The sequence below is a fragment of the Anarhichas minor genome, unplaced genomic scaffold (assembly GCF_050575085.1).
Source record: "Anarhichas minor isolate MPS153535 unplaced genomic scaffold, ASM5057508v1 ptg000017l, whole genome shotgun sequence".
In the NCBI taxonomy this organism is placed as follows: Eukaryota; Metazoa; Chordata; class Actinopteri; order Perciformes; family Anarhichadidae; genus Anarhichas; species Anarhichas minor.
The window spans coordinates 2369417-2380928 of NW_027466463.1; the positions used below are offsets into that span (position 1 = coordinate 2369417).

Here is an 11512-nt window from a genome sequence, read left to right on the forward strand (position 1 = left end):
AAAGAAACAGAAGTAAAGTTAGCGGACTCGTTGCACGGTAATTTAACGTCAGACTCTGGGAAAATACAACACGATTAATGAGGAAATTATACGTGAATGGCAATGAGCAAACTCTAGTAAATATTATTATCAGATACGTGTCCATAGAGCTTTTCTATGGCAGCTTTTTGAAGAGGCGCTCCGACAGAAGGAGCTGGGTGCAGAGCTTTCTCTCTGGGATCTCACTGGACAATTACAGAAAAGATGCTACATGGACAAGGACAGAAGTCTGTGTGTTTTTAATAAAAGCATAATTTTTTACTTTAGGTAATGCAATATTATTGCCTAAAAAGTGCTACATTTGAAATTCATGGCATTAATATAGCAGCAACTATTTGCTATGTAAAGCTATGGAGTGCTGTAGGGATGATGTATTTTCTTTGCCCAACATGGAAGCTAGCGTCACTACCAGGACTCATTCCTGTAGCTCTGTATGGAGGAGTAATTCCTGTAGCTCTGTATAGAGGAGTCATGGCCCTGTAGCTCTGCATGGAGGAGTCATGGCCCTGTAGCTCTGTATAGAGTCATGGCCCTGTAGCTCTGCATGGAGGAGTCATGGCCCTGTAGCTCTGTATAGAGTCATGGCCCTGTAGCTCTGCATGGAGGAGTCATGGCCCTGTAGCTCTGTATAGAGGAGTCATGGCCCTGTAGCTCTGTATAGAGGAGTCATGGCCCTGTAGCTCTGCATGGAGGAGTCATGGCCCTGTAGCTCTGCATAGAGGGGTCATGGCCCTGTAGCTCTGCATGGAGGAGTCATGGCCCTGTAGCTCTGCATGGAGGAGTCATGGCCCTGTAGCTCTGTATAGAGTCATGGCCCTGTAGCTCTGCATGGAGGAGTCATGGCCCTGTAGCTCTGTATAGAGGAGTCATGGCCCTTTAGCTCTGTATAGAGGAGTCATGGCCCTGTAGCTCTGTATAGAGGAGTCATGGCCCTGTAGCTCTGTATAGAGGAGTCATGGCCCTGTAGCTCTGCATGGAGGAGTCATGGCCCTGTAGCTCTGTATAGAGTCATGGCCCTGTAGCTCTGCATAGAGGAGTCATGGCCCTGTAGCTCTGTATAGAGTCATGGCCCTGTAGCTCTGCATAGAGGAGTCATGGCCCTGTAGCTCTGTATAGTCATGGCCCTGTAGCTCTGTATAGAGTCATGGCCCTGTAGCTCTGCATAGAGGAGTCATGGCCCTGTAGCTCTGTATAGTCATGGCCCTGTAGCTCTGTATAGTCATGGCCCTGTAGCTCTGTATAGTCATGGCCCTGTAGCTCTGCATAGAGGAGTCATGGCCCTGTAGCTCTGTATAGTCATGGCCCTGTAGCTCTGTATAGTCATGGCCCTGTAGCTCTGCATAGAGGAGTCATGGCCCTGTAGCTCTGTATAGAGTCATGGCCCTGTAGCTCTGTATAGAGTCATGGCCCTGTAGCTCTGCATGGAGGAGTCATGGCCCTCTGTGCTTTGGTACTAGCTGCTCCGTCTCTGTGGAGCTCCTGCTGGCTAGCTAACGGTTGGCGCACTGCGCTCTGCACTGTGCTCACTTGACGTTACCAATCAATGTTTCAAACATTCTGTGGTTTCATCTAATGGGAGGTTTGCTACTCTTCTTTTGCTCATGTGACCTTAGATAAAATGAGCTACTTGAAGACATAACATGGGACCAGAGGGAATTGTAACAGACTTTACAATATCAATGAATTTAACTTAATTGATAAATCCAGAAAGTTATTATTATTAGCAGCTGCCAGCTAGTGCTGAATATTTACATCTTTAACGGAGATTCAATGTATTCTGGATTGAAAGACTCATTTTGGACACCACCTTTTAAACCACTTTAAAATGTATCATGCACACAACGGTCAGCTGGGATCGGCCCCAGCTCCCTCTGAGGATAACAAATTACAGATGGATTTATTAAACTCAATCTCATTTTTACTGGTTCCCAATGTATCGGCGTGATTTCCCTGAAAACAAAATAAAACTATTGGAAAGAAGATCAACATAGTTTTTGTTGCTATTGATCATGTGACCCTATCATTTGTAACTTTAGAGTGTTGTCTTGTTCTGTTCTACTTTACTAGTATAACAATTAAATACCACATTTTCAATGACACAGAAATCTGCTGATGCCTCGGCCATTACGACTGTATCATCTGTGTAAAGCAGCGCATGTGATGTTAAATAAAGCCCTACATCATTATTAGACTTACCAATAATACTCATTCACACAAATAGCAAAGAAACATGCTCCAATACACATAAATAAGCACAAATAACAGAGACAAGTGAGAGGATAAGTGGGTGAGTTTAATTAATGAACAGACTTGACCTCTCTTTGTATAATGCAGTGATGTGGTAACACAGGAAGCCGTGTGCTGGGACGAGGCTCGCGTTGGTCAGCAGGCCAGGAAGCCTCCGTCCACCAGCAGAGTGACTCCGTTAGTCATGTTGCTTTTGTCACTCAGCAGGAATAAGATGGTGTTCACCACGTCCTCCACCTCTGCACACAGACACACAGGGAGCTCAGCTGACACAGAGGTCAACACACTGGTGAAGTGTATACACTGCATAATTGTGTTTAAAACCCCTATCCAAGTCCACAACAAACACAATGGGGGAGTCCACATTCCTGAGTCCACATTCCTGAATCTGAATCAACCGTCAGCCTCCTCTTCAGCCCCCTGGTACGAAGTCTCTGAAGAGGCTGAGCAGTAGGAGCCCTCCCTCCATGTGTCTTTTGTAAAGAAGAGGAAAACCTAAACTTAAAGAGGTCAGTTCAAGATTCACTCTCGTTTTAGAACAAGCTTTATCCTTGCTATATTTGTGGGGGGTCTCCATTTGCGTAGCTTCTTCTTGGCTAATTTCGCTATGTTTCTATAGAGGTTGAAGCCAAGAAATGTCGAGAACACAGCAAAATAAAACAATCCAGGAAGAGGGCAGGGCCTCTGCAGGCACAGACACTGCCTCACACTTCTAGAGTCCAAACCATAGAGTGTATATTAAGGGAGATGACATGTCACAAAAGTGAATTCAAAACATATGGAGCATGTTGTGTGTCCAGTACAGTGTCAGCAGCATGCAGTTCTGAAACAAGAATGACGAGTCTGTGTCGTGATGAGAAGAGTATTTCTAGAGATATCCTGGTTAATACCGTCTTTCTAGTCAAACATCTACCGTGGTGCTAACGTAGCAGCTAGGTGGCTCACGCTAACTAGCTGTGGCTGTGCTCGGCTTGTGACTGGCTGTGGCGCGTGTGTGGGGGCGGGGGCTTCGATACCACGGCTCCTTCCCCCTCTCCATCACTACTGTGCACCCCCGCCTTTCACTCAATGCATGCTGGGATAGGCTCCAGCAGATAATAAATAAATAAATAACGGATGGATGCGGATACGTAGCTTTAAGCTGGACAGAAAGACAGTTGTATCAACAGTGATCTCAAATGACATGTGACTGTGTATCAGGATGGAAGAATCAAAAGAGAATCGGTGGATTTGCCCCAGAAACGTGGTGTCAGCAGTATGTACATATAGCCGGTGGTGCCTGACCTGCGAAGCGGCCTAGGGGGATGCGGGACAGCATGGTCTTGGCTTTTTCTGGGTCGCTCCAGCCCAGGCGACCCATATCAGTCATCACCACTGTGGGGTTCACACTGTTCACACGGATCTAAACAGAACACAACACTGGTACTTCCGTTCAAGCTACAGTATGTGACTTCGATCAAAAATAAGTTTCTGTGATATTTGCTACTGTCACTATATCCTGACAGTAGCACATGAGACCGATAATCTGTGAAAACATCTGGTTCCTCTGCCGCCTCACCAACAATTCCAACCTTCAGTCAATAACAACGACAATAAACATCCCATTACTAAACAGCAGAGACCGGTTAAAAGGATGGAATTATTATCATTCATATTTAATATTCAATAATATAAAAGGTATTTTTGATTCATTCATGGTTTGAAGTGCTCTTAGTGAGACGTTAACGGGTGAATGTATGTTTGGTAGAACAGAGTAGCTGCAGCGTAATGGCTCCCCTTTTATTTCAGTTGAGGATATAAGTTGTTTTTAAATGTATGGAAACATTATAATGATGATAAGCTCATTTCATTCATAGATCTCTATAAACAAAGGTCAAATGTGGAGCAGAGGAATATTTTTATTACCTGCCAAGAATTGCAAGCTCCTTCCTCAGACCAGGTGAGTGTTAAATGTACGAAATTCACACTATTCCCTCAAAACAGCCTGAAATATCAGCTGGTAGCAATATTTGATACTAAAGTGTATGTAGATGAACTTAATATGTGGATGCATTATGTGGCAATATGGATATTTTACCTGCCAGGATTTGCACCTCCCTGTTATTTCAGACAATATTAACGTTACATATAGAGGTTTATAAATACATTCAAATGATTGATGATTGGGGTGAATCGCACATTTAAAGAGGTTAAGAACACGAAAGAGGGAAGAGCAAATCAGGACGACATGTATGCTGACTCAGCAGAGATAACATTAAATGGGAAAAGTTGATCTACAGGAGAATAATATGTGAAAGCAACACAGAATGACTTTGAGCCTTACTGCATTATGTTCCATTATATTATTGAATTCAGTGTTTTCCTTTACATGAATAAATTGATGCAGAAAAATGGTCATGACTTGCTCTTCTGTGACGAGCATTCATTTGTGACGTGCTGTTGTGTTGGGCTCTGTATCGCATGTCTTGTATATTCCTTCTTGTATCACTTTGTGTTGTGTTTTTACTCGCTACCGTTTCGTTATCATGCTTTCTTTGTTGTGAACTGCCAAGACACTACAGATGTAAATTATGTTAAAGCTATAATAAATGGTGACATTTATGTTTTACACTGTTTATGGTCCCGTTTGAATGAAGTAAATAAATACAATCTAAGTATTAGAGAGAGCAGGAATCATAGTGAGAGTGGATGGATGAGCGGCTGTACTGTACCGAGTGTACTGATCCCCTATTTAAAAGTATCTGTTCAAAAGATGAATGAACATAACATCTAGTTTAATGTGCAGCCATAATGCATATCAGTGTTTGATTAATTGCATTACAACATACAGAGGTTCCCATGTTTCCGATCACTCAGCGAATGTTAACTGTGAAATCTAACGGCCCAAATAATCAATAGAAGTTGCCATGCTGTGTAAGCTTGAGGATACCTGGTCGGGTCCCAGCTCTAAGGCCATCACTTTAGTCAGCATGTCCAGGGCTCCTTTAGTGGCACCTGAACAACGACAGGAACACAGAGACAACTTCACCATCACCATGGCTGCAGTCTGAAAGCCTGGGGCCCTTCCTCTTCTACAAGTACACACATGACTGAATCAACCACTAAACACCTGCATCTGTTAACGAAATACTGACGAATCCAGATATTATTTTTATGTTTGTATGTAATTGTGGTGCTATTTCACTAATCAGAAACACCATTGAGTAGTTTACATGCAGAGTGTGTTAGATTGCACTCTGAGGTTGGATGTTACAGGGACTGTGATGAATGAAGATGCAGATCCACTCTTCTGATTGCATAAAGAAAGCAATAGATTTTTCTCAGATTTTACGCATATGGCTGTGTTTTATACTATGACAGTTTTCCTAAAACTGGATGTGAAAAAAATTAAAATATATCGCCTTGCTTACAATAACGCAATATATGAAATGGCTTTGTTGAATGCACACCACTGCTATGATAACAGAGCGCTCATCTAGACACAGTTCTAAACTTCATACACAGCAAGAGGACCATTTCTTTTAGCAGACGCAATAAAATCATTTTTCATTTAATATTTTAGTGTCAACTTATTGACCTCTTTAGTAAGTAGTTGTGTAATAGGCGGGATAATGTACAGTGAGCGGAGCATTATTGTGAAATGAACCCCTGCAGGGTGATTCAAGTCCTACTCACCCAGTCAGGGTGCTGTATATTATCCCTTACATGCTGAACCCTAACCCGCGGATTATGATACGTATCATACCGCCAGACTCTTGCCAACACAAAGACCTGGACAGCATGGCTATCAACAGGGAAACATGCATACCACTGAGGAGCTCCACTGCTGAAAGCTGCTGATTCAGTCCGTGACAATGAGTCAATACAGTCAGTCAAGCTTGGAGATTCGGTCAAGGATCTGTTCCTATAAACCATTTCACAGCTGTCAACGTAAACATTCCAAATGTGTCCCTGTTTGTTTCCTGCTGCAGTGTATGTGAAGGAAACCAGCAGAGAGAAAGTGAAGATAAATAGAATAGGAGGAACTGTTTTCCATGGTCCTTTGACTAGTACAAAAGAAAATGGCGTTTGTTGCTGACGCAGCTCCGGAGACGGATGGCCGGCTAGTTAGCTGGTCCTTCTCCTGAGCAAACTGTTGGGCTCATTTTCTGTAACAAGTGGAACATTAAAGCATGCCGGAATTAGCTAGCGAACTAAATATCCAGCTGTCCTAGTTAGCTAGCTAGCGGGTTATTTCCACCATGCTTTATTGCTATGCACCGTTTACAGAAAATGGAAGAAGCATTAAGTTGTTAAATTGTTCTCATTTACTCTGGCTCTGTGTAACCAGGGTGGACTCAGGCTGCCTGAGAGGCACCAGCTTTTCTCCACGTTGATTTGAATGGGAATGTTCTTTCTACTATTGTTTTTTTTCTATGCATAGACCCTAGCTGTTGATTAGCAATGCAACTGTGTTAAAACGATCCATATGCACCAAACACTTCCATCAGCTACTTCCATCTTGTTCTTAAAGGAAAGGCTCCAGGTGAATGTTGGTGCACGGTGGTTCCTCTGTTACTCACAGTAGACAGTGTGGTCTCTGAGGGCACACTGCGAGGCCTGGCTGGACACGTTAACGATGGAGCCTCCCGATCCTCTTGCCTTCATACCACGGGCCACTATCTGACCACAGAGACAGAGCTCCATTTGATTCAACAGAAGCAGTTTGACAAAGCAGACATTTGAATACAAACTAATGGTGTGATAAAACCATTGATACACCGATATTAAAAGGAGAGAACATACTTTACTGTCCCTGACACCAAAACCTGAGTCAACATTAATGTTTAGCTCAGCAAAACATCTACTCACAAAACAGGAAAAACACCAAAGAACAAACTGAGGCTAGGAATGTAGGACATGCAAGTGCAGTGATGTGGATTTAAGCCATTCTTGTACCTGGGAGACATGCAACACAGCTTTCACATTCACGTTGAATGACCTGGAGATGAAAGACACCATAGAACATAATAAACATAACAGGTTGTCACATGACGAAACGTTATGTTAGGACTATTTGCTGCTGCAGCTTCCAAGTTCAAAATCATCAAAGAATCACGTATTTTGTCTCACTGGTCAAACTGGTCGGGCGTGACCTCCAGAAACGGCTGCAGACTGGCACAGGCAGCGTTATTCACCAGCAGATCGATGGAACCGACGTCCTGCAGAGCCGCCTCCGTGGCCCCCCAGTCTGCCAAGTCCACACACACCGGGGTGATGGACGCACACTGTGAGAGGACGACACCAGACAAGTCAGTGCAGATAATAGAAGAGGGAGGAGATGAAGGAGAAGAGGAGAAACTGTAATGTTTAATGTGATTCGATTGTATTAAAGGCTTTGAGACAACCATCCATTCAACAACAACACAACAGTCTATACTGACTCACAAAGCAGTATACTAAAAACATCAGTATGACTCGCATACAAATGAGAACAACACTTTCTCGCTCCTAACTCGTCAAATACTGCTGCTTGCTCAGTGGCCCTAACTTCAAACTATGAAGCTCTAGGTTCCCCTCTACCGTCAGTTGTGTACATGTCATGTTCCACTTGTTACAGCCTCCGGTTCCCCCTCAGGGACACACTGTTAGCTCTGTCAGCACTGTTGCCGTTGTTTGTGCTGTTAGCACCATTAGCTTCTAGCCGTCGACTCAGCTGTCACCAGCTGAGAGCCGTGTGGAGGCAATCCCTGAATCATTGCTGTGCTCAAAGTTTGGAATTTAGCACTTTTAAATGTGGATATTTATAGAGTATGAAGAATCTGGGAACTAAACAATATGTCATGTCAGCCAAAGTCTGTTCAAGGTAATGAAACTTAAATGAAGAGAGGCACAGTGTGATATTGTCAGTGCACAGTGTTTTAACCCTCACACAACCAGCTCTGTAGTAGTAGAACTGTCTCCGTTTGTCAGAGGACGTGAAGGTTTCGGATCTTAAACACAGGAATCTCTACCACCCCCATCACTTATGGATTCAAGTCAAAGTGTGTGACGTACCTCCTGCACCAGACTGTTGAGGTCGGCCTGCGTGCGTGTGACCACTGTGACCTTTGCCCCGCAGCGTGCCAGAGCCAGAGCCGTGTCCCTGCCAATCCCTGAGACACAAAACATCCATAAACACAAAGACGTATTACAGAGTGGAGCTGCTGCTGTGACACACACACACATTCCACACATGTCTCAGGCTCTGCCTCACTGCGCTCTGTGAACAAAGCTTTTTGTTCTACTAGGTCAGTGGTGGAGCTGACGAGACTCTTTGAGGGTACGTGCTAATTCATCACAGAGTTCAACAGTTTTAATTCACATTTGTTTTCATCTTCTCCGCTTTTAGTAATTCTTTTTTGTAACGGCAACATTTACCTTTAGGTCATTTAGCATTTATAAGCAGCTTACAAACATTTACTTAATACTATATAACTCACTGTAATGTCATTGTGAAGACATATTTCAAATCATTACAACAGCATTTCACTATATTGTCATTCATTCTCTTCATACTGGGTGTCCACAGGAGGAGTTATAGTTGTTAACAAATACATTAATAAACACTTATATTATAGTGTGTTATAAACCATTTATTAAATGTTTCTGCTCATATATGATGAATAAGGAACATCTTTATGTGTGAAACTCACCATGTCATGATACATTCTGCATAGAATTGTGATAACTAATAAAAGTGGTTTGTCTGTAACATGAAGCAAACATTGAATGTCTGGTAATAATGGAATCTTTTTTATGTATTTATTGATCAGATAATTAAAAGAAAAGAAATGCACATTTTATGGAATGACGAACCTGAAGACACCGGGGTCACGTTCACGCTGTTATTGATTCATTTTTTAAATATAATTCATATGTTCAAGTTTGTGTGTTTAACTGCAAGACAAACGTCTCTTTGGGGGACAGTAAAGTTAAGGTTGAATCATCTCGGGCAGGGCTGCCCAAACCTTTTCCCTTGGAAGGCAACAACTGAAAATGACTGGTGAGCCACAGGCCAAAAGCACACAACTGTGTTATTGTATTGTGTTGTTAAATGTAAATTATACTAGGATCTAAAGTTAACTTCAGTGAAATGCATTTTGTTCCTTTATCACTGTCTGTGCCTCCACACATTTCTGTTATCTCACTCACGCCAAATTGACATCCAGAGCAAATTCTGTCCGCCATGATCAGATTATAAAGAATAATTAATAATTAGGGATCCTACATATTTAAAGAGCATTTTGATCCCACAAAAATAAAACAGCGATTCATAGCCAACGTATATATTTTAATATTATATATAAATTTATATTTTTTTAATTTAAATTCCTTTTTCCTCACTAGAAACATCTGGTGGACCAAATCGAACCTTATGCTGGGCCAACTTTGGCCCGAGACCCCTGATGTAGGACTATTAAAATAAGACTATGACTAGAACATTTGAATGGCCTGTGTGTGTGTGTGTGTGTGTGTGTGTGTGTGTGTGTGTGTGTGTCATGGCTCAATATAGAAAGTCTTTAAACTAACTTTGTATGTGGACTAGCTATTCTAAATATGCATTGGAGATGTTGCCTGACTAGAAACAATAGCGTTTTGTGTTATAATAAGTTATTGCTCATTCCACATCTTGTCCTATGTGGAGGTCATAGGTCAACGCAGCCTTAGACGGTGACTTACGGACACTTAAAGAATGTCTCCAGTATGCCGGGTAACTTTGAAAATGCTGCTTTTTTTTCTCAGTTTTGTCTACTGGAAAACAAAGATGCATGATCATATGCATATGTTGTGGTTTGTCGTGTTGAATTTTCGACACGACAAACCAGTATGTCGTGTTGCACGCGCGCGCGCGTGCATACTGCAGGACTGAAGAGGAGGTATTTCTCTAGAACAGCCGGCTGGGGTCGCTGCAGTATTTCTGTTGAAGTGTGGCCTTTACCTTTTCCTGCTCCGGTGACCAGAGCTCGTTTTCCCGCAAAAGAAATGTCCATGATCAGTGAAGTCCGCTGAGATGAGCTGCAGATTGATGTGCAACAGATTAATGTGCAACAGATTAATGTGCAACAGATTGATGTGCAACAGATTAATGTGCAACAAGACAGACAATTAAAACCAGACCGCAGAAAAGCGATCAGTCACGTGACAAGACAGGGGACTTCTTATACACAGTCGAGCTAAACTACGCTGCAACTTCCTGATCGTTCTCCTAAATCCGACACACATCCCCTGCATCTACGCCGATCAATCATACGTGGTGTTGCGGGTGTAAAGACAGCGTGGATCGGTTTACCAGCTGAGGTCCGCGGTGCAGGAAGCTGCGTGTCTGTCCCTGTGCTCCTCCGCGGGGCTCAAAGATTAACACTGAAGGTACAACTGTATTCAACTCAGTCCTGCACGGTCGCACACAGGCTCACGCTCACGCACGCGCACACGCACACTCCACCACCACGGACAGCTGCAGCTGTGGTCAAATCAAAGCAGGCTACATTTACTAAAGTTCTGTACTACTTAGAAGTACAATCACCGGGTACTTGTACTTTACTTTTCCATTTACTGCAACTTTATTCTGTACTTCTAACGCACAACATTTATTTTGGATTGAGATTGTGAACACAAAATATAATCAACTAATAAATGACAGGTGAAACTACACAGCTGTATATAGTCATTAAAATGAGCTCCACCTTCACCAGCCGTGATGAACACATTAATAACTATAATCCAGTAATATATGAAGTATTATTCTGCATAATGAGTACTTGTACTTTTGATGATTTAAGTATGTTTTGAAGCTAAAACGCTTTTACTCCAGTTAGTTTTGTAAATGCAGGACTTCTACTTGTAACAGAGTATTTTTACTCTGTGGTAATACTTTCTCTGAAGTGCTTTTTCCACCACTGCATTTGTTTAAAGGTCAGTTCACCCAAATAACAAAAGAGTGTTTCTCTCTCATATTTCGGTTTATTTGTCCAGGTTTTCACAGATGTGTCTGAGATTTCTGCCTTCACTCCAATAATCCACACGCCTCACTTTAACAGTCTTCAGTCTTCATAATAATGATCCAGATATCTCGTTATGTATTCATCCGATTGTTCCTGGTTTTACTTAAACAGCTAAATGTTAGATTCTTCGGTTGAATACAAAAAGGGTGTTTTGCAGAAAAACTAAATATTCCTAACAGTAAGGTTTGTGTTGAGCATTATAA

At 42.4% G+C, this 11512-nt stretch overlaps 1 protein-coding gene across 3 annotated transcripts; it reads right to left on the reverse strand.

Annotated features, from left to right (window-relative positions):
* Nucleotides 1-2318: 2318 nt before the first annotated feature.
* On the reverse strand, nucleotides 2319-10715 carry dcxr (dicarbonyl/L-xylulose reductase). Of its 3 annotated transcripts, none has more exons than XM_076092965.1 (9): nucleotides 10598-10715; nucleotides 10247-10323; nucleotides 8323-8420; nucleotides 7399-7553; nucleotides 7225-7267; nucleotides 6849-6948; nucleotides 5216-5280; nucleotides 3571-3688; nucleotides 2319-2525 (listed from the first exon to the last, which is right to left on the reverse strand). In XM_076092965.1, the coding sequence occupies exons 2-9, from the start codon at nucleotides 10296-10298 to the stop codon at nucleotides 2422-2424; spliced, it is 735 nt and encodes a 244-aa protein (XP_075949080.1). In that variant the 5' UTR covers nucleotides 10299-10323; nucleotides 10598-10715; the 3' UTR covers nucleotides 2319-2421. The 3 variants fall into 3 exon arrangements, with proteins under 3 accessions (XP_075949080.1, XP_075949081.1, XP_075949082.1); XM_076092967.1 differs by having other exon boundaries at nucleotides 2385-2759; XM_076092966.1 differs by lacking the exon at nucleotides 10598-10715 and having other exon boundaries at nucleotides 10247-10571.
* Between the last annotated feature and the right edge of the window lie 797 nt (nucleotides 10716-11512).